At 43.5% G+C, this 23196-nt stretch overlaps 1 protein-coding gene across 1 annotated transcript in view; it reads right to left on the bottom strand.

Moving 5' to 3' along the window:
- Positions 1–1540: 1540 nt before the first annotated feature.
- The window catches only part of LOC147418066 (flagellar radial spoke protein 3-like), a 31797-nt gene continuing 10141 nt past the window's right edge, over positions 1541–23196 (bottom strand). The window contains exons 3-10 of the mRNA XM_086506738.1: positions 6870–6995; positions 6651–6785; positions 5732–5866; positions 4814–4957; positions 4577–4681; positions 4404–4493; positions 2161–2304; positions 1541–1826 (exon numbers count right to left, since the gene is read on the bottom strand). Of these exons, the coding sequence (XP_086362864.1) occupies positions 1818–1826; positions 2161–2304; positions 4404–4493; positions 4577–4681; positions 4814–4957; positions 5732–5866; positions 6651–6785; positions 6870–6995 (888 nt within the window). The 3' untranslated portion in view covers positions 1541–1817. The remainder of the gene's footprint in view (positions 1827–2160; positions 2305–4403; positions 4494–4576; positions 4682–4813; positions 4958–5731; positions 5867–6650; positions 6786–6869; positions 6996–23196) is intronic.

Here is a 23196-nt window from a genome sequence, read left to right as displayed (position 1 = left end):
TATTGCATGTAGGCAAGCAAAATGGCTTACGTGTTCATGGCAAACTAGTAAATCACATATATTGCTCTTTAGCCTATCCTACAAAAGGAATTTAATTCTTGTGGACAAGGCCTATTTCTCTATCGAAAAACATAGACCAGCAAGTTTGGAAGATCAAACCATATAAATTTGAGTTTCACATGATGACCAACAATAGCAGCTTGTGAGACCAAGCCTTACCTTCTTGTAATTTGGCAAGCCATATGGCAGATTCATGGCTACAAGGGTTCTTAATCCATGTAGGATGAAGGCAAGGCAATCACATCTTATCTTGATTGTATGAAATTTTGCTCAAAGAGAGAAACTCGGTTGAAAAATTTAGCCCTCAAGGATAGGCATAGAAGTTGAGAAATTTGTTTCGATCTTTTCAAGAGTGTTGAGAGGTGTGTGCATCCTCGTGTAGAAATCCGACGATGTCATTATGTTCAGTCTTCCAAAAAAGAAGCATATTTGAAATTAAGGTGGCACATGGCCCTTACTTTCATCTGTGAAGATTATTCAAACATAGACAAAAAAAACATGAGAAATATGTTTTCACTTGACTCTTCATGATTGAGTGTACCAGAAGAGCAAAGTGGAAAGCCCTATATTGCATTTTCAACAAGCATGTAAACCTTTGGAATGGGAGCAAGGGTACTTCTTTTTTGCAAGCTCATGCTTCGCATCAGCTAGTTTTACAAGATTTCCCCCACGCACCTACACCCGCATGTCACAAGGGTTGAACAATAGCAGGCACGCTTAACACCCCTCACTTTTAGTACTTACATAATTTCCTCTTAGGCCAAAAGATTTTTGATGAATTTCTCTACAAGCAAGAGGTAGTCTCATGTTATTGTGATAGCCTTTTCTATATTGAGAAGCTTCATTCATATGATGCATGAGACTTGGATATATATATTAATTTATTTATGTATATGTATGTTTAAATGTGTCCATAACTTAAATTACTTTTGAGCTTAGATTTTAGTATTTGGAGAAAATCCAATTATTAGCCGTCATAAATGAAAAGTTTACATCTTCATAGCCATCCACTTTGAAGAAAACCCAATTATTATCCATTGTCGTGTGTGTGTGTGTGTGTGTGTGTGTGTGTGTGTGTGTGTGAGAGAGAGAGAGAGAGAGACACTGATTTAGGTTCGATTTGGAGAAGACCCAACTAGTATCCACCATAATGTGTGTGTGTGTGTGTGTGTGTGTGTGTGTGTGTGTGTGTGAGGCAATCTTTACGGTTCGCCTTGGAAGTTTGTGATATCACCACAAAGATACATCAGCTTTCCTATGAATATTTCTAGCCATATTGTACAACTGAACAATTATGTGTTCTTCCCGTTGTATATGATCCTTTCGGTGGGTTTTCCTCGCTTCGAGGTTTCCCACTAGTAAATTAATCAAACTGGTTTACGGAAAAAAAATGTGCATGTGTGCGCGCGCATACGCATGCACCCGCGCACGAGCGAGAGAGAGAGAGAGAGAGAGAGAGAGAGAGAGAGAGAGTCAAAACTTTGTTGCAGCTTGCTTCTAACCTTTAAAATTTAAAATACTATTAGGTTTCAAAACCTATCATCTATAGGATAAAATTCAGATGAATTCCTATTTGATAAGAGTTACCAAGTGTGATTGCCAAGATTTCTAAAGAGGATATTTCACTGCTGGTTTTTGCTGTTATGCTTGTATACGCCTTTTTAAAAAAATTAGACGCCCGAATTATGAGATGTAATTTGCAAAATTTTGAAGATGAATATATATGTTTGAACACTCGGGGAAATGTTGGCACAACTTCAAAGCACCTGAAATTTGCAAAAGGCTCCATGAGCATATTACTTGTAGCCTTCAAGTGATCTTATCGAACCTTTCGCCAAAATAACATATATTTACAGATTGAAAGAATAAAACATTCATTAACAGTTATTGAGGTAATTTTAACTTTCTTTTATGTTGCTGATTGTGGTTAGAACATTCTTAGCAAGGGTATCTAAATTGAAAGATTTCATTTCTATTTGATGGTTTTCTTTTCTTTTTGTTGTGGTGGGTTTTTTTTTTTTTGGGTGGGTGGGTGTGTGGGTGTGTGTGTGTGGGGCCGTGGGGGGGGGGGGGGGGGGGGGGGGGGTTTCAATCACCTACTTGTATGACTAGACTGTCCACAAGTCCTTTGACACTAGATGCACTCTCTGTCTGCTTTGTTTGCACTTGGGCAACTATCCTGTCCATCACTTTCTCAACACTTGAGCGGTTGCGCTCCTCCAAGGAGCTGGCAATTTGATCAACCTGCCAAAATAATTGAGGCAAACATGCTTATGAAAAGATAGTATAAGATGGCACAATGAGAGAGAGAGAGAGAGAGAGAAGAAGAGAGTTTTAATGTCGTAGGAAACTATCCCAAGAGACCTTAAAGATCTAGCCGACGAGGAGTTGAACTCAAGACCTGTTATTCCAAAGGGAAATGGCATAACCAATCTACCACTCTTGGGTCATAGAAAGGTTATACCATTTTCCTCTTTTTATTAGCGCGCACACACACACCCGAGAAGAAGAGAGTTTTAACGTCGTAAGAAACTATCCCAAGAGACCTTAAAGATCTAGCCAACGAGGGGGGAGAGAGAGAGAGAGTTCCATTAATTTCCTTTGGAGGCCAAAGTTGACCTATGGGACTAAAGAGCTACATCATTTATTACATTCCACTCTGGGTGTCAAGCCATATTACAAGAATCGCGGCTTGAAGGATACCTCCAAAAGCTCCAAAAAGTGAAACGCGGGTTTAAGGATACCCTTGTGCCATCCAAAATCAGGAGAGGTTAAAATCATAGCTACAAGGAATGGCCATTTTTAGGTCTCCAGTTCCCGTCCCCTCCCAATTTCCCGTTCCGAGGATCCCCGTTTTTCTCTCTCTCTCTCTCTCTTTCTCTCTCTCTCTCTCTCTCTCTCTCTCTCTCTCTCACACACACACACACACACACACACACAAATAAGAGCTTTCAAAATTACGTTATGCTTTTTTATGGTTTTCTAGTTTTTTATATGCCTGTCAAGCTTTCGGAGGTATCCTTACACTCGCTGTCACAATTGTGACGTGTTTGTACGCATGATCCTCTGTCCTTGCTGATTCCAATTGAAGATGCGAAGACTGACCAGCCAAGAGGAAGCCACAGGCCAAAAACACACAACACTGAGCACCCATCTGCTTGGGTACCCGAGAGTGCTTGTCTATATTCAACCATGGACCTTGTGCAAGCTGATGCAGCGCTCAACCAATGAATGCGCTGCTTCCTGCTGCAAAGCGCCCTCCTCTAAAATTTGTAAAACATGTAGCTGCTGGTGTGTGAAGGGTTGCCCCCCCATCCCAAAAGGGGATCGGCAGGCAACTTTCGGTATGTCCAGCCTAATATATATGCCTAGATGAATCCAGGATAAGCCCAAACTCACCTTTAAAGGAAAGTGCAAGGTACAGACTCATGGTAGTCATCCACAAGTCAATATAACCATCAGCTCCATCATGCATAGTATTTTGACTAAATACTACGACATCCCCACTCACATTATCAGTGCCCAATAATGGGGGTAGAACTAGGTACTAATATATGCTCCCCCACACCTACACAACACACATGCACACGAGCATACATCAATACATAGATCTCTGTACTGAGTTTCTGTCATTACTCTAGAGTTGCTTAATATTCATGGTCATTTCTTGCGAATCACAATCCAGGACAATCCCAAAATCACCTTTAACGGAAAGCCAGCTGAAACCTAAAAGAGCAAACTAGATAATGACACAATTATATCCTCGTTGTGTGCATGTATATCTATATATACCTTCATAAGTCTAAACTCACGAATTATAATAGGGGATAAAACACTAATAAAACTACAAAAGCGAGGGACACAAGAAAACAAAAAAAAACAAAAACAAATAAAAAACTAAATCACTTTATTTTCTACTAAACAAAACTAGATAAAATGATACTTAAAAATGCTTTTAGAAAAGGCATAAGTTGAAGCAGCTTACTTGGCTAAAACTTGAAACAAGTACTCAACTTTAAACTAATAAGGATAAGACATCTCAAAGACTTAATCCTAGAAATTAGAGTCCACACAACAACTTCTAAAGGAACAAATTCTTTAAGTCCTAATGAAAGCTAAATAGTAGAAACGAATACTACTACAAACCTACGGAAAATACAATCTAGCGACCACGTGATTGATGCAAATTTGCAGAAGCTATACGTAGAAGTTTGTATTACTATAATCAGTCCCCCATCCCAATCATAAACTCTTGACAATTACAGAAATGGATGTATCAAGAGCAAAATGATAGAATTGACCCTAGCAATCAAAGTTCTTTTCTCTGCTCTTTTGAAGCTTACCATGCATTTCAGAGTAGATCGGGCAACATTGATGTTTGTCAACTCATTGTCGATCTCGCTGCTCAAAAACGGGAAGTACAATTCTTCCACCTAGCAAGTAAAAACCTTCTCTTAATTTGAAAAGAAACTAGAGACTTGGTGGGCAAAGAATGTAGAAAAATAAGAGTTTCTACCTCTCGCTCTACAGGGTCATAGAAATAATTGAGCTTTTGAAGCGTACGGAAAACTGAATCCATCATATTCTTAAGGTAGCCTCTGACATACATTTGAGCTTCTGTCTGCATCAATTGGAAAAGACAGAAAAAAAATTAAGTCAGCAAAAAATGTCATTTTGCAAGCAAAGATTACCACATTGCACCCAATAATTAGTCATGTTTGTCCACATTACACTGATACAGGTAGGACACAACCTTCTCTTTTATTTTTTCCTCCTCTTCTAGTCGTTTCTTTTCTTGTTGGACCCGTTTCTTTTTCTCCTCATTTATTCTTCTCTCAGCAGCTTCCATTCGTTGAGTTGCAACAAGCTCGGCTGCTCGAATTTGTTCAAAATGCTCCTGATATCCATCAAGGTAGCTTGTCAAAACAGAAACCAAAGTGACCTACTTTTAAACCTTCACTTTCAACGACATACCCAACTAGGATGCACATTGCAAGTTGCAACTTCGTAAACCATAAACGCATTCATAAGCACAAAGAAACAAACAAAAAGAACATTAGCAATTTGTAATACAGTATTGAGTACTAATACACATGTATTATAATAGTACTAATACCCAGATATCAAGCTTTGAACCTATTTTGCACCCTTTCTATCGATTGATACTGCATAGTGAGCGGTATTGTAGAGCCATTTTCAAAAAATATTGAAGTTGGTGGGTGATGGACAATCCCAAGAATGATAGAGGAATTCCGTCTATTCTCAGAACTGACCTTTGGGTGATAAATCAAGTGTCCAAAGACCATTGAAAGATCAAGAGCTTTGCAATTGTATCGGGCATACATCTTATACCAGTAAAAGCAAAGAGCATCATGTCAAGTGATAATCTGAGCTAAATCTATGCGAGTCTAAATGTCAAAAGGATGAGCAGAACAGAGTAAGCCATGAGTCTTGCAGTCCAGCAAACTGATAGATCCTATCATTTTCGAAAGCCAGCTTAGAAAGACTAGCAGTAAGCTCAAGCTAGCTTTCCCAAATAGTGAAAAAATGAGGATCTGAATTTGCACCTACTCAACATACTGCAAATATACCAGCAGGCAAGATTTACAAGACGAAAACAAACATGCCTCCTGCAACCAGTCAAAAATTTGTTAATGATAAGCAACATTACCTGATAAGCATGAAGATTAGCAAGTTGTTTTTCTTCCATGACCTCCATAACTGATTGCTCTAAGGTCCTTCCTACCAAAACTTCTAGCATGGGTTCTACTTCTTCATCAAAGTTGAAAAGGTCTCCTTCTTCGATCTACAAATACAGGAAAAACTACCCTCATAGAAGACTCACAAGCCATCTAAAGAATAAGCAGAAAACTAATACTAAATCAATAAAATACAAATTGGCAGAAGACATGGGAAGTGTTAGTGTTATGAAAAATCTTGATCGTGTTTGGACTGATGTATACTTTCACTACGTCACACAAGTCTGAACTTACTAAGAAGCAAGAATAATAGGGTCTAAATACTTGCACAAAACATCCAATCAAGATGCAGAAAAACCTAAAAAGAAAGAAGCCATTGGAGCAAGCATAATTTAAAATGTAACTTTATCTTTATGTACTATTAAAACAAAAGCAAGCATAAAGAAGCCATTGAAGCAAGTATAAATTTAAAAATAACTTTATGAAAAACTATGTGAGACATAAAAATAGGCAAAATAAATGAGAGAAGCTTACTTGGATGGAAATTCACAAAACTCGGTTTAAAACTCATTCAAATCAAAAAGAAGAGAGTGCAAAGACCTGAATCCAAAGCTTCTAACTTTACAACCACGCTGATATGAGGAAATTCTGAATTTTCTACAATGAGCTGTAACCTAAGATGAGGTTCTACAACATTAGAGACTTGGAATGCAGCAACACAAACAGATTATCAAGTTAACCACAATCCTCAAAACTCGACATCTTAATCAAGTATGAGAATGCATAAACTCCCCATAACGCTAAGTTAAACACTTTATTTGTTGGTTCATAGTGACCTGAGACAATAACATCAAGATAGTCTCTCTATTGACAATATCTGATGAGACATACCTGAGTTCCAGCATCTGGTCCAGACTTTTGAGGTATGAAAAGAGGTGTTGGGGGCCTGTCAAGAAAGGGATCCGTCTGAGTGTCCATGTCATACTCACTCAACTTCTCAACATACTCCTCCAAGTAAGCATCTGTCTGGAATATTTTTAGGTACTTCATCAATTTTTATAAAACTAATCGAAACATCATGAATTGAAGGGAGAGTTATGTGAGCAGCACCTGAACATCGAGATGTTTCCTTGCGGTGCTAGGATCATTAGAAGACACCAGTGCACTTTTTGCTGCCTTCACCTTTCCCTTGTGGAGCTTCTTCATTGCAGGATGATCATGGATCGATTGATCTGGCTATAAAGGTCAAAGTCTCAGAAAAATAAATTTCAAAACTGTAAACCGATGAGCATGTTCAATCGGATCAAACAACAAACTTTGCTTAAGGTTACCAACTTCAGGACAGTTAATTATCTCTAAACTCACACATCTTATACAAGACTACTTTTTGGTTCTCTGTAACATGTTGTGCCGAAAGGAGCAGTAGCAGCAGAACAGGAGGGACCTTGCTGACGGCCCCGATTTCCATTAATTGCGGCGAGAATCCCGCCAGAAACCAACGGACTTTACGGCCCCATGCTGGTGTGGCAGCGTACAGCACGTTGATGTGGCAAAATCCTTACGCTTTAAGAGCTTTTGGCCAATGAATAATAGATGCCTACAAATAAGAGAGGCAAGGCCTCAATTGTAAACACAGAGATGGGGTGCGTCATCGCAATTTCAATATGCTTTTTGGGGAGCAGTTTTTAAAAGCATTGACTTTACAAATTTTTGGGGCCACCAGTTTGCTTTTGTGGCTACTGTTTTTAGCAATAAAGCTTTTGGGGCTTTGTACCTGCTTTTGGGCCACTGGCACATCAATGCACCTTGCACCGTTGTAAAGTTGCAAAGAGCAACTACCCGGCTGTAACGGGATGGGCACCACGTGCCCACAAAAAAGAACAGAATAAACAACTTTAAGCAAACTTTAAGCACTTCAAATAACAACTAAACTGAAAGAGACACAAGACACACGCGATGCAGAGTGGTGGAGTCCATTCCAAGCGAGCACTGGCCCCAATCCCTGGCACCCCTTTCACTATTTCTTCATATTGCATCAACAAGGTACAACTCCCATGGCTCTTCTCAGCATCTCCCGCGGTAGACTCCTAGAGTAAGAGCCCATAGGTCATATTTAAAGGCCCTTGGCCTCTAAAAGCAATTTACATGAAAAGCTTCAAGTTCTAAAAGCATCTGGGTTCCCAAAAAAGCATCAGCGCAAATTGAGGGGAATTCCGTACATGCTGCCACGTCATCAGTCACTAGCGTGAAACGTGGAATTTTGTACGGGCTGCCACATGGCACTGCCAGCGCAATTCGCGGGCGTTCGTACAACTACCACGTCATCATCTGTTACGCAAGAGAGTTGGAGAGTGTGTGTGTCGTGATTTATTTTACTGTCTTTAGGTCCCTTGGGCCCCATTGGATAGGGTCCCATAAGTTGGTGGGAACTCTTCTTTAACTATAGGCCACTCGACAAGACTTTACAAGTTGGTAAAACTTCTTCTGCTGCTTCTGGGGTTTAGGCCTCTCGACCAAGATTCGCAGGTTGGCTCCGTTCTTCAATGGCTTGACACGGCAACAGTTTGTGACATCCCCCCTTCTTGAAAGAAAGTAATTATCCTTGATTACAACACCTCAAAATATCCGAGGGTCATTCCGAGGGACAATCAGTTTTCTCATTCCAACTTGGAGCACTTGATATCCTAGGTCATTGTAACAGGCTTGGACACTCCAATCGAGAAATCAATAGCAACACACGAACAAAAACTTCAAAATCACTGAACTTTAATAGAGAGGGAGAGAGAGAGTCGACACGCCCAACGGAGTTCCGTGCCCAGAGGTATTGGCCCCAAAGTCTGACACCCCTTTCAATATTTCTTTATCATTAATCATTGCAAACTACAACTCCCCAGGGACCTCTGCTCTCAGACTCTACGTCTAGATGCTCTGCAGAGTGAGCCCCAACGGCTCTTATAAAGAGTACAAGAAATCCCCAAAAGCATTCAGGCCAAAAGCACTAAACCCAAAAGCATCTGCTCTCAACCAGCGTGAATTGCGGAAATCCGTATAGCCTGCCACATGGCACAGCTAGAGCAAAACGCGGAGTTTCCGTACAACCTGTCACGTCAGCATGTTAATGTGATTTACAGATCCTCTTTCAAAGTGCAAGCTTTTGGTCTTTAGGGTTTTATGGCCCTCTGTCGGGGTACCATAAGTTGGTACAACTTTGAGGTTCAAGTTCTTTAATTCTTTGTGTCCCCTAGGCCTCATCGGACGAGGACCCCATAAGTTGGAACATGTATGACATTTTATTTGAAATCTGTTCAGGTGGTCATGCCACGTCATCATTTTATGACATACCCCTCTCTTGAAAGAATTGTAACCGCCCTCAATTATGCCTGCAAAATCAATCATAAGCAAGAAACTAGTTCAATAGACAATGACTCTAAGTGCCGACGCTCTATACGACACAAATCCAACACTTGCATAAAGACGACAATCGTTGAACATCCACATCACATTCAAATCAAATCACATAAAGTCCATCAAGATCTCGGACCATGATCTATTGGCAACGTGTTTAGCAATTGCATCTAGATCTATCTCCACATCTCCCTGATGTCGGATTGACTAATTCTTATTGCTATCATGTCCATCTCATATGGAATCTCAACCAAAATGCTGCAGTCATTTCGTCTTTCAAACATGCACTCAAACACAACTCACATGAGAGAGCACACATAAATCAGATTCATTTCCGGAATCCCCCATGTCAAAGTGCTTATTTCATAAAGTCATCCGACAGAATATTGTCAACCCATCAATATCCCTGAAATCCAAAGGAAAATCAGTGACTTTATTCCATCTGGGTAACCTGTGACAAAAGATGTTACGTGCGCACTTCACCTTGGCTACGTGGACATGTTCTACCACAGTCTAGCATGATCCAATCTAGCTTAGGACTGAGCCTGGTACCTTTATGAGCCTCTAGCAAGACGGACATGCCCAGGCCGGTCACACTTGCATACCCTCTCTTGCACACGATAGTATTCCATCATACAAGGATTTTACCGCGTGAACCACCTCCTATAGGTCATTTATTAATAAGTGACTTTTCATTTCCACTTGTTGGAATGTAGGTAGGGCAAATGGCTAATGGAACTATAAAAGGAAGCATGGGGTGCCAGTAGAGGACAGATGAATGCAGAGGCACTAGGAGGCAAGCACCGACCGACAGCACCTCAGGAACTCTACCGTTTCTCTCAAGATCAGCCCAGCGTTTTCAGCATCATGAAGACATGTGTTTTCAGCCCATAAAACCAGCGTTTTCAGATCAGCCCTGAACCTCACCATACCGCACCCTTCCCAGTCGCAGATTCTCACCGCATCGACCATCAGCACCCAAATCAGCCTAGCGTTTTTGGTTTCAGCCCAAAGCAGCCAGCGCTTTGCAAATTCAGCCCAGATCAGCTAGCGTTTTTGCATTTCAGCTTTGCATGCATTGGCGATTGCTGGTACCGCCTTAGATTGCAGATCTCTAGCCGAAGTACCTAGCGTTTTCAGATTTCAGCCTTAACATCATCGTCGGCGTTGACACCATCGTCGTCGTCGTTGTCAACATCATTGTCGTCGTCGAGTACCACAACATCAATACCCATTAGCATCAGCATCTTAGCATCAAGTCATTGTATGAAATTTGTGCAAGAATAAAGAAAGTACTTGCTCTGGCAACAAAGCAAGGGGGCCCTTGAGGGTAGGGACCTGACATCCCTGTGTCTTTGAGCAGTATTTGCTAGGTCATCCTCCTCCATCCACTTCGCATCGTATGTCGGATAGTTCTTGACTAAGAACCGCCGTTCACTTTACATTTCTCTTTTCTTTCCTAGTAAGCCAATATCTGTTCCAGAACAAGAATCTCCTCGCTCTCCTCCACTTAAGGTTGCTCCTCAAGCTCCCTGTCGATTGGAACCTTACCCTTGAAAGGTTTCAATAGACTCACATAAAAAGCATTGTGAATCTTCCAAGTATCTGGCAACTTCAGTCTGAAGGATATATCATTTATCTTCTCTTGAATCTGGAAAGAGCCTTAGTACCGCATTCTTAGCTTTGGAAAAAGCCACTCCTTTTCCTTTCGTTAGGCGTGCCTTCTCAAACCGTAAGAGCACCCAATCATCTTCCTTCACTAGTAAGTCACGTCGATTGTTGTCGGATGCCTTCTTATGCTGGGCTTGAGACTTCTAAAGTGTCACAAACTGCTAACGTGTCAAGCTATTGAAGAACAGAGCCAACCTTCAAATCCCGGCCAAGGGGCCAAAACCCTAAGAAGAAGCAACAAAAGAAGAAGAAGTTTTACAGACTTACAAAGTCTTGACGAGTGACCTATTTTTTAAGAAGAGTCCCCAGCAACTTACGAGACCTTGTCAGATGGGGCCCAAGTGACATAAAGGCATTAAAACTAAAGCAGAACATACTTAAAAGACTTTGCACATCAAATTATGGTGACGGGGCACCTGTACGGACGTTCCGCAATTCGTAGTGGATTTTTAGGAAAATGGGTCAACTTTTCATACTTGATGCTTTTAGGCTTTGAGCCTTGAGGGCCCTCTTTGGCACTCTTTAGTGCGCAGATTGCAGAGGAGGTGCTTCCCGGCTGTTGTACTTTGTGAATCAGCTATAATAAATACCGAAAGGGGCGCCAGCGTTTGGGGTAGTGCTCTCTTAGAGTGGAACTTCGCCACTCCCCATCTCGTGTCGCTCTCTCCCTCTCTCTCTTTCAGTTCGGTTGTTATTGAAGTGCTAAAAGTCTCTCTCCCTCTCTCTTTCAATTCGGTTGTTATTGAAGTTCACAAGGATGATGTGTTAGTTGATGCTTTTTCTAGCGAAGCTAACCTCGTTGCAGATTCGATCAATCACGAAGGATCGATCGTGGCTCTCGCACCTAGGTCCAAAGAACCCTCACAGGAAGTATTATGTGTTCGCATGATTGATACGCACGCATTGTTCGAATGTTTCATTCGTGATCGTTTCCGGTATTTTAGTCAGCATCTTTATGTGATCCCTTTTCTTAGGCATGACATATTGTATGTTGAGCACGTTTCTCTCATGGATGAGCACGAATGTATACAGATTTTTCATGAAAAGCTGAAAGGTATGTATGTAAGGAAGTCACATTCCATGTCTCTTCCTTGGCATGACACAGTTTCCAAACGAGCACATGAAAGTATGAGCACCAAGCGTGGGCAATTCCGTTGTGAATTACCACAGTTGACTGCTCTACATCATAAGAGAAAGATTCGATCTCATTGTTTGCCTGTATGCGGTGAACGGTTTGGCACTCCGTCTATTGGTTCATCTACATTGCATGCACAGTCTTTGAGGAAGACAAGATTTTTTCCACTCACTTTACATGGAATAGGTATGTTCATATTTTTGTGTTGGAAATGGTTTCAGGATTTTTCAGCCATGGAGATTCTTGAAGAAGGAAGAAGCACGACTCTCGACGAAGTTGAAGCATTGAAGGAGCCACATAAGACTTTGTGTCGCTTTCGGCGCGGCCCAAAGAAGCAAGCATTGTAGACCTTTATGAAGTTCAAGTACCGCACGACCCACACATCAGAGTGGGCCGGCGAAGAGTCCCTTCTAGGATTCCGGATGCTATTGGCAATCTCCCTCGACGCCATACAATACGGTACCAGTACCTCACTTCGAAAAGCAGGGGTTGTCATGTGACACATCGAGCCCTATGTGTCCGTGGACAAGCTACAGCATGACCAGGGTTCAGTTCAATCAAGTCGAGTCTAGATTAGAAGTGATCTGGCACTTTTGTGAGTCTATTCGTAGACCGTGCACGCCCAGTCGCTTAGTGTAGATGCATATCCTCTGGTTGCACACAGCATGATCATCAATATTCCCATCAAATTCCATCAGGGGAATTTTCCAGTGCATTTAGCCTATTTTCCCTATTTTTGACATTTTTCACTTATTATTTTTTAGTGACTTTCCAACAAAAGTAGGTAGGGCAATTTTGCTAAGAAAATATATAAGCAAACCCAAGTTAGCACTTTCTGGCAGAAGAGGCAGCAGGAGCTCCCCGCTCAACAGGCATCTTCTCAGCAAGAACCAGCAATACCCCCCAAGCCTGGCGTTTTCCTCTCCCATTGCCCTAGTGCATCAGCCCCCCTTCAAGCCATGGCGTTTTCAGCTTAGCAATGATCGCCATCGTTCCAGATCCCTAGCGGTTTTGATAGCGCTACACAGATGAACCAGCGTTTTCATTTTCAGCCATTAACGAAGCCATTGCAGCAGCGTTTTCAGCCTTGAAGACGGCAGCAGATTCAGCCCTAGCGACTTGCAGAAGATCCCCATTTTCAGCCCTCAAAAACGCAGCCAAAACAGTCATTTTCAGCCACCGAAAACAGTCCCAGATTTTCAGCCATAGCGTGTTTATGGACAGCAGATAGAAGACCGCAGATTTCAGCCCTAAAGTCATCGTCGTCATCACCGTCGTCGTCACCGACATAGTCCCAGGTTGCATCAATCCATTGCATCGTCATTGTACCACTTTGTGCAATCAATAAGTAGACCACTCTCGCCGACGAGAGTGGGGCCTTCGGAGGAGGGTTTTACAACGTCACTGGTGTCGTATCTCTCTTCTCTCTCTATCTCTCAGTCTCATTCATTTGCACACACAGTGTCCATTCACTTTGTTTGTGATCATAGCACTTTCCATTAAGAACGGAAGTCTCTCCCTTCCATAAGAACTAAAAGGAACCTTGAGCACAGTTCAGAGCACTCATCTTGAGCAAAGCGCAAACAATCATTCCGCTGCACCTTACATCCCACCAACTTACGGACCCCATCTAATGGGGCCCAAGTGACATAAAGGCATTAAAAATAAAGCAGAACATACTCAAAAGACTTTGCACAGCAAATTATGGTGACGTGGCACCTCTACAAACGTTCTGCAATTCGTAGTGAATTTTTAGAAAAATCTCGAAATTTTAGGAAAGTGTGTTTTTTGGGGTCAACTTTTCATATTTGATGCTTTTAGGCTTTGGGCCTTTAAATCATAGTTACCAGGGAACGCTCCTCTAGGGGGTTGGAAAGCCAGAATGGCGTTCCGGGGCATAGCCATGGCGGGGAGCATCCTGGAACGGCCAAGCGTTCCGACAAATTTTCGGTTACCGGAACGGGGGGTTGGAACGGTCAGGAACTACCGGAATGGGACAACAGGCAGTCAGGCAGGCCGAACGGCCGGATTCCGGTCAATAGTCATTTTTCCAGCCAACAATAAAAACGGACAGATTTTATATTTGAAAGTGAGCAAGCCTATATAATGCAAACCCCCTCACCCCTTCCCTTCACAACATATAAGTGAATGCTTCAAGCCTTCAATGCACCATTGCATTGTTCTACACTTCTACCTCTCTCTCTCTCTCTCTCTCTCTCTCTCTCTCTCTCTCTCTCTCTCTCTCTCTCTCTCGTCTTGACTCTTCCTACCTCTATCTCTCTCGAGCTCTCAAGGCTCAAGCCTACATGATACGCATTCGCCATTGAAGATTCAAGAAAATCTCATTGCTACAAGGCTCGCCTCTCTCTCTCTCTCTCTCTCTCTCTCTCTCTCTCTCCACCCAACCAGAGTACTGACCATGGAGGATGTTGATGCAGTGTAACAGGGAATGGGTGGAACACAACCTAAACGTTCCGAAACGGCGTTCCAGACGAGTCCCGTTCCCAAAACGGAGTCGGGAATAGAACGCCGTTCCAAAGCGGGGTGTAACCGGAATGGTATTCCGGAACGGGGGGGAACGGGGCGGAACATGAGGCGGAACGGGCAAAAGTAGGCATTTGGGGGCAGATTTGGGGTTGTTTGGGGGGACATATTTGGGCCGTTGTTTAGGAGTTGATTTGGGACTAAGCTGAACGGAGGTAATTCAAACCTTACTTTAGTCGACCGTTCTGGTCCCCTCCCGTTTCCCGTTCCAGGTGACTATGTGTTGATGAGATTCGACAGTGACCGATGAGAGATTTTGTTTGAACCCACCACCCCCCTCTCTCTCTATCTCGTTTCAGCTCCAGATCAACTTCAGATTCATTTCCTTAATGGTTTAGTGTTTTAGTATTTTTAGTCTTAGTTCTTTCTTTTGTTCTTTGTACGTACTCAGACATGGTATCAGACTCACCAATTGTAACTTTTTGGTTTCATAGGTCATTTTGGCCTTTCGAAGATGTTAATATAACATTTCATCTCTCTCTCTCTCTCTCTCTCTCTCTCTCTCTCTCTCTCTCTCATCATCCATGGCCTCTTCTTCTCGTTCAACCCCCTCCGTTCAAGCGGGCGACACTCAAACGGCGAAGGAATGGTCGTGGTGGGATGAAGTGACCTCGGAGGGCACCTTGTCGGCGGCGGGAGGTTCTTGTGCATGGGCATGCAAGTTATGCTCTTAAACACGGAAAGGGGGGCATGACAAAGTGAGGGCACACTTTCTTCGAGTGCTGGGACATGAGGTGAAATTTTGCACCAACGTAAGCGTCGAGAAGAGGAAGGAGGTTGAGGAGAAAGATTGGTAATTCAATCATAAATCCAAGCCCGCACGCAAAGGTATCGACCCAAAGACCTTCATTTTTCCTCAAGGTTGTACCATACGTATTGTACGGGTCATGACTGTACGTATTGTACGTCGTGCCGTATGGATAAATTTTTTAGGTACATAAAAATACGTACCTTTGTAAAAAAAACAATAAATGAGAGGAAATTTAAGAAAATTTTATTTTCCTCATTAGAGGGTTAACCAATCTATATCATGCAAAGTACTTGGGGACATATTATCCACTAGAGATTCACTTAACTTCAAAACAAGTACCAACCTTCAAGAAACAATATACATTGAACAACGTAAAAATATTTCTACCTGCTGACAAGAGAACTCAGAACAATGACAAACCTTCAAGCATGAAGCAATTGAACAAAAGGTAAGTTGCTGACAATAAACTTAGAACTGTACAAACATTGCTTCAAGACTCAAGTAGCCCACATGGCACAAACTGTTAATGATGTGTCGCTGATGGTGCATCCAAATTGCTGCCATCCAGCCTTAACAGGCACCAGCGCCTTATCTATCAAGGCCTTCTGTTGCTCCACTGCTTTGGTGCGCATCTTTTTGTAATCGAGGCCATACCATGTATCTGTGGCACCAGCACCTACCTGGGCAATGGACCTCACCATCCTCTTCCATTGTTCAGTCTTCAAGACATTGAAACTGATGTTGCACTCAATGAGAGTGAGAGCAATCTCCATCTCAGCCCTTTCTGACGCTCTTTTATCCAAGACACAGAATGCACACGTGAAGGCAAGGTGGTCTGCCTACGCACATGCACATCACCAACCTCCTCTTCCTGCATGATACGAGCCCTCTTCTTGTTTGCAATTTGTTGAGACCCTGAGCTCTCCTCCACCTATGTAGAAGAGTCACCAAGCTGACCAAGAAGAGCATCTTGGAAACGGTCTTGTGTTTGTTGTGCCACTTTTCCTTTGTCTGTTGTTGCAAATGCAAAGAATTTCATCAGAACTCAAGTGATTATACTCGACAGCGTGAAACCACAGTACTTGCATGACCACTTGCGACAACCTGATCTAGCCTGCCCAGGAGTATTCACAACTTCAATTACATTGGTGTGCTCTTTCCACAAAGGGTTCGTAGGTTTCGGCATGATGAAAACAGCCTGCTGAAAACATGCAAATAATAAGGTCACAGGTGAGAGTCGAGACTCAGAGAGCTCAGAGGAATCGAGGATTTAGTGGATGCTTTGACTGGTGTATTCTCTCGCAGAGAGAGACGAGAGAGAGAGAGAGAGAGAGAGAGAGAGAGAGAGAGAGAGAGAGTTGGGGGGGTAGTAGGTACCTGGTTCTGCACAGTCTGCAAAAGCCTTTCTGTAACGCTCGGCAACGGCACTGGGCAGCGAAAAACTCACGCAAATCATCCAGAGTCCAGTAGCCTAAAAGGGCTTTAAAATTTTATTTTTTTTAAATCACTGTACTGTACGATCCGTACGTGTACTGTACGAACGTACGGTACAATACGTTTCCACACGTACGTATTGGTACAACCTTGTTTTCCCTTCTTCTCTACCCGGTATCAATGGGGCCGGTGGATCTTCATCGGGTCCGATTCGTCGCCAAAGGACCCTTGCCACCTCTTGGGACCCAAAGAAGAAGGAAGAGGTGGATGCCGCCGTGGCTTGATTCTTCTATTATGACTATATCCCATTTGTCGCGGCGAGGTATGTTTTATGGATCTTCTCTCATTTCTTCCGTTATTGTCGTTTCCACCTTTTTGATACTAACCTCTTCTATGTGTGATCGAAATAGGTCGGAGTATTGGAAAGTATGGTGCAACGGATAGGAGAGTATGGCACCGGCTATGTGCCACCATCTTCAGAGGCTCTCCGAACCACTTTGTTCGATCGAGAGAAGGCGATCGTGGAGCAAGCAACACTCAATATTCAACGGCTTTGGGCAAAACATGGCGTTTCCCTCATTACCGACGGGTGGAGCGATACAAGGAAGAGATCTATCCATGGCCTCGTCGCATACTCAAGTGGAGAGATGTACTTTGTGCGCTCTCATGATGCCACCGAGAGTGGCAAGTCCTCCAATGTCCTCTTTGCAGAGTGGATAGCGGCCATAGAAACGATCGGTGAACAACACGTGGTGGCCTTTGTTACAAATGGGGAGGCATTAAACAAGGCAGCAACAATTATTGTAGAGGTCCAGTCATTGCTGATGTAGTGAAGATTGTTACTTTCATCAACAATCACAACTTGGTTTGGAGCGAGTACCTCAAGAGGTCGGGCAGCTGTCACAACTTGGTGACGTAGCTGCCCACTATACACACACCCTCTGGCTAGAACTGGAAATGCTGACGTGGCTGGCTGCCAACAGGGATTGACAAGTGGCAGGTCTATCCGAAAATTGCAGCGGAAATTGCGAAGGGCTGACGTGGAAGCAGCGTACGGAAAACTTGCTTTTTGGCCAGCTTTTGCTTTTTTTGGTTTACGCAAATTGAAAGAGAGAGAGAGAGAGAGAGAGAGAGAGAGAGAGAGAGAGAGAGAGAGAGAGAACTCTTTTGCTTTATTTAGGCTCAAGAGATGTCACGGGACACATCCAACCCTATGTGTCCGTGGACAAGCTACAACACGACAAGGGTTCAGTCAGTCCAGTCAGTCTAGATTTAGCAATGATCTGGCACTTTTGTGAGTCTATTCATAGACCGTGCATGCCCAGTCACTTAGTGTAGATGCATATCCTCTGGTTGCACACAGCATGATCATCAGTATTCCCATCACAATCCATCAAATTCCATCAAGAGAATTTTCCAGTGCATTTGCCTATTTCACCTATTTTTGACATTTTTCACTTATTATTTTTAAGTGACTTTTGTTGGAAAGTAGGTAGGGCAAATTGAGTAAGTTTGTATATAAGCAAACCTAGACTAGCACTAATTGGCAGAAGAGGCAACAGGAGCCAAGCTCAGCAGGCAACTTCTCCAACAAGACCTTGGTGGACTTCCCTCCAAGCAAGACCCGTCACTAGCGTTTCCTCCAACAAGAACCATCACCATAGACCTTCCCTCAACTAGCGTTTTTGCAGCAGCATCCTCGCCAACGAAACAACACCCCCTAGCGTTTTTGGAAAACATCAGCTAGCGTTTTTGACAGATCCCATACCTCATTGAGAGCGGACTGTGCACTTAGCGGCCGGCCAATCGACGTGAGGTGGGAAAAAGCAACCTTGGTGTGAGCGCAAGGCCGCCAAGGGGTGCGCCCGCGGAAAAGAGTAGAACTCAGGTGAAGAGAAGATCCTTCCCAAACACAGATTGCAAGCGAAAGAAAACCTCAAGAACCTCAAGACCTCAAGACCCTCAAGAACTTAAGAACCTCAAGACCCGCAAGAACCCAAGTTCCTCGTGAACTTAAGAACCATAAGAACCCACAACTTCAGTGGATGGTCGTCACTCAAAGCAGAATGGATACTTCGCTTGGAGGTGATGAGCATGAGAGAGGCGAAGAAGAATTTTCCCCACCAGGAGGTTTTTCCGACCCTCCCCCTTCCCCATCTACGACAAGGATTGCACTAACTCCTATGGAGGCTTTCGACAAGAGGATGATGGACAGGAAGTTAGAAAGCGAAGAAAGAATCGCAGCCATCGAGCGTAAGTACCAAGAAAGAATGGCAGTCATCGCCCGTGCGAACGAGCAAGCCCGCTTGGAAGCCAAAGTAAGAAAAGCAGAAAGAGAAGCAGAAAGAAAGGCCGACTTGGAGCGTGAGTGTAAGCAAGCGCGCTTGGCGGCCGAACAGAGCGCTCGACACATGAAAGAGATATTGCGACTCTTTTCTCAAGTGCAGGCGCACTTTGCATAGAATCAAGAAAAGGAGACTCTCTCAGCCTCTTCTTCTCCAAAGCATGATACACAGGATTTGCATGATGATAAGCATGATGATTTGAATGATAATGATTTGCATGATGATGATAAGCATGATGATTTGAATGACAATGATAAGCATGATGATTTGCAAGATCAAGATGTGATTTCTCACAAGCATGATGAGTTGCATGAAGATGATGTGATTGTTTACAAGGATGATGTGTTAGTGGATGCTTTTTCTAGCGAAGCTAACCTCGTTGTAGATTCGATCAATCACGAAGAACCGATCTTGGCTTTTGAGTCGAGGTCCAAAGAACCCCCACAGAACGATTCGATCATTCAGGAATAACCGATCTTGGCTCTCGAGTTTAGGTCCAAAGAACCATCACAGGAAGTATTATGTGTTCGCATGATTGATACGCACGCATTGTCGAGTGTTTCATTCGTGATCGTTTCCTGTATTTTAGTCAGTGTCTTTATGTGATCCCTTTTCCTAGGCATGACAAATTGTACGTTAAGCACGTTTCACTCATGAATGAGCACAAATGTATGCGGATTATTCATGAAAAGCTGAAAAGTATGCATTCAAGGAAGTCACATTTCCTGTCTCTTCCTTGGCATGACACGTTTGTAGAAAGAGCACATGACAGTATGAGCACCAAGCATGGGCATTTCCGTTGTGAATTGCCACAGTTGATTGCTCTAGATCAAAAGAGAAAGATTCGATCTCATTGTTTGCGTGTTTGTGGTGAACGGTTTGGCACTCCGTCTCTTTGTTCATCTACATTGCATGCGCAGTCTTTGAGGTAGACAAGATTTTTTCCATTCACTTTACATGGAATGGGTATGTTCATGGTTTTGCGTTGGAAGTGGTTTCAGGAATTTTCAGCCATGGAGATTCTTGAAGAAGAAAGAAGCATGACTCTCGACGAAGTTGAAGCATTGAAGGAGCCACAGAAGACTTTGTGTCGCTTTCGGCGCGGCCCAAAGAAGCAAGCTTTGCAAACCTTTATGAAGTTCAAGTACCGCACGAACCACACATCAGAGTGGGCCGGCAAAGAGTCCCTTACAGGATTCCGGATGCTATTGGCGATCTCCCTCGATGCCATACAGTTCGGTACCAGTACCTCACTTTGAAAAGGAGGGGATGTCAGGTGACACATCCAACCCTATGCGTCCGTGGACAAGCTACAACACGACAAGGGTTCAGTCAGTCCGGTCAGTCTAGATTTAGAAGTGATCTAGCACTTTTGTGAGTCTATTTGTAGACCGTGCATGCCCAGTCACTTAGTGTAGATGCATATCCTCTGGTTGCACACATCATGATCATCAGTATTCCCATCAAAATCCATCAGGGGAATTTTCCAGTGCATTTAGCCTATTTCACCTATTTTTGACATTTTTCACTTATTATTTTTAAGTGACTTTTGTTGGAAAGTAGGTAGGGCAAATTGAGTAAGTTTGTATATAAGCAAACCTAGACTAGCACTAATTGGCAAAAGAGGCAACAGGAGCCAAGCTCAACCAACAAGACCTTGGTGGACTTCCCTCCAAGCAAGACCCATCACTAGCGTTTCCTCCAACAAGAACCATCGCCATAGACCTTCCCTCAACTAGCGTTTTTGCAGCAGCATCCTCGCCAACGAAGCAGCACCCCCTAACGTTTTTGGAAAACATCAGGTAGCGTTTTTGACAGACCCCATACCTAGCGTTTTTGACATTCCTAGCGCTTGCAGATTCCAGCCTTTGCAAGTTCAGCCCTGGCGATTTGCAACAGTAGAAGACCTTCAAGTTCAGCCTAAAGAAGTAGCAGATTCAACCCGGAAGGACCATCAGTTTTCAGCCCTAAACCTGCAGATTTTCAGCGTCAAAGACCTACTAAAAACAGTCCCAGAATCAGCGTTTTTGGACTAGTCGCAGATTTCATCCCATAGCGTTTTTGGACAGCAGTAGAAAGATTGCAGATTACAGCCCTTAGGTCAACTTCGTCATCACCGTCGTCATAGCCTAGACTTGCATCAGTCCCATGCATTCCATTTGTACCAGATTGTGCAATAATAAGTAGACCACTCTCGCCGACGAGAGTGGGGCCTTCAGAGGAGGGTTTTACAACGTCTCTGGTGTCGTATCTCTCTTCTCTCTCTATCTCGCAGTCTCATACACTTGCACGCACAGTGTCCATTCACTTTGTTTGTGATCACAGCACTCTCTCATTAAGAACGGAAGGCTCTCCCTTCCATAAGAACAAAAAGGAACCTTGAGCACAATTCGGAGCACTCATCTTGAGCAGAGCGCAAACATTCATTCCGCTGCACCTAACAAGAGAGAGCTTGAGAGAGAAAAGCACAGGCTTTTGATTTTCTGCTTTTGGGGCTCTGCTTTTTAGCATCCCTTGTAAACCTTTAAATAAGTGGGTAGGCCTTCCACTCTGCAGAGCATCTGGACGTAGAGTCTGAGAGTGAGCGCCTGCCTACTCTCTTGTACTTTGAACACAAATTAATATAAAAAGAAATACCGAAAGGGGCGCCAATCTTTGGGGCCAATATCTCTAGGCACGGAACTCCGCCCGGGCTAGTGTCGAATCAATCGTGAACTGGGAACTGTTTTGAAGTGATTATTTGTGGTGTCGCGGTAGATTCTCGACTTGGAGTGTCCAAGCCTGTTACAGCGCCAGTTAAATGGCTGAAATTCAAGAGGCTTTTTATTTCTTCTTGGCTGACTCGAGAGTATGAATGCAACATACGAACTGCTTGAAACCATCTTGTGATGACCAAGAAGGATACAGTGAACGCTTATTGAGAGAGATTCTGGAGCTCTTTTCTACCCGCCTCTTCATTTAAGATCATCTCGTTCAAGGAACAGATTGAGCGGTTTACCTTAGGTCTTCCTACAGAGATCCGAGATCACTGCTTAGAACAAAAGTCAGCTTCCATTCAGGAGTTGATGAGTCATGCGAAACGGGGTTTTGCCATTCACTCAGGCAGTTTAACCTACCCCACAGATGAGATCATGACGCAAAGAGCCAAACAGACTTCGACAAAAGAGGAAGAGCAACCCAAAAAAGAAAGAGAAGGATGCACGACCCAAACTTACTCCTCAAGAGAGGGCTTGCTACATCAAGGAGGGGAAGTGCTTTGGATGCAGGGAAACTGGGCATATCTCCGCGAAGTGCCCTAAAAAGGCACAAAAAGAACAGAACAACAAGGACGATAAGAGGCCTGAGAGTTCGAGAGCAGCTGAGGACCGTGGAAGAAAAGGCAAGATGAAAACACGATTGGTCCCAGATTACGTGGGTACTGATCCCAGCATGATGGACAAGAGTACAGAACTTTGCTGAGCTTGGGGCAAAGTGAAAGACCAAGAAGCCCTGATCTCCTTTGATGGAGGAGCCAAGGCCAACTTCATTTCACCGGAATTGGTGGCGCGGCTCGAGATCACTCCCGATCGGATGGGACCACTTGTTGCAGAGGCAGTTCTAGCGGCACCCGACAGGGACGTAGCCATTACACCTGTCATTGGCAAACTTCGGTTGCATTGTCAGAGGTATTTGGGGCATGAGGACTTTTATATAATGCCTTTGGAAGGTTGTGATGTTCTCTTGGGAATTCCCTGGTACCACAAGAACAACGTCCTGGTCGACAATCGGGCGAGGAAAGCGACTTTGACCACAGAGAAGGGTAGAACCATTGTACTCCCTATTATATCGGCTTCGGCCGTTTCCAAATTAATGAAATCCAGTATGTTTGTATACTCAATCTTCTTGAAAGAGTTGAGTGATGAGGATAGGACAAATATGTTTGAACTTGGTAAATAACGCCAAGATTTTCTCCACTCTCATGCCGATTGCTTCTCAAAGGGCTTGCCAGGCGGAGTTACCACCCACTCGTCTTGAAGATCATACCATTGATGTGATACTTGGAAGCACACCACCGAACCGGCCACCTTATCGTGTGAGCCGAGCCCAGAACGAAGAAATTATGAACCAAGTGAAAGACCTCTTGGAAAAGGGTCTTCTCCAGCCTAGTACTTC

Source organism: Adiantum capillus-veneris, chromosome 30, assembly GCF_014529385.1.
Source record: "Adiantum capillus-veneris isolate H3 chromosome 30, ASM1452938v2, whole genome shotgun sequence".
Classification (NCBI taxonomy): Eukaryota; Viridiplantae; Streptophyta; class Polypodiopsida; order Polypodiales; family Pteridaceae; genus Adiantum; species Adiantum capillus-veneris.
Note: the sequence above shows the minus strand (reverse complement) of the source record. Positions and strands in the feature narration are given on the sequence as shown.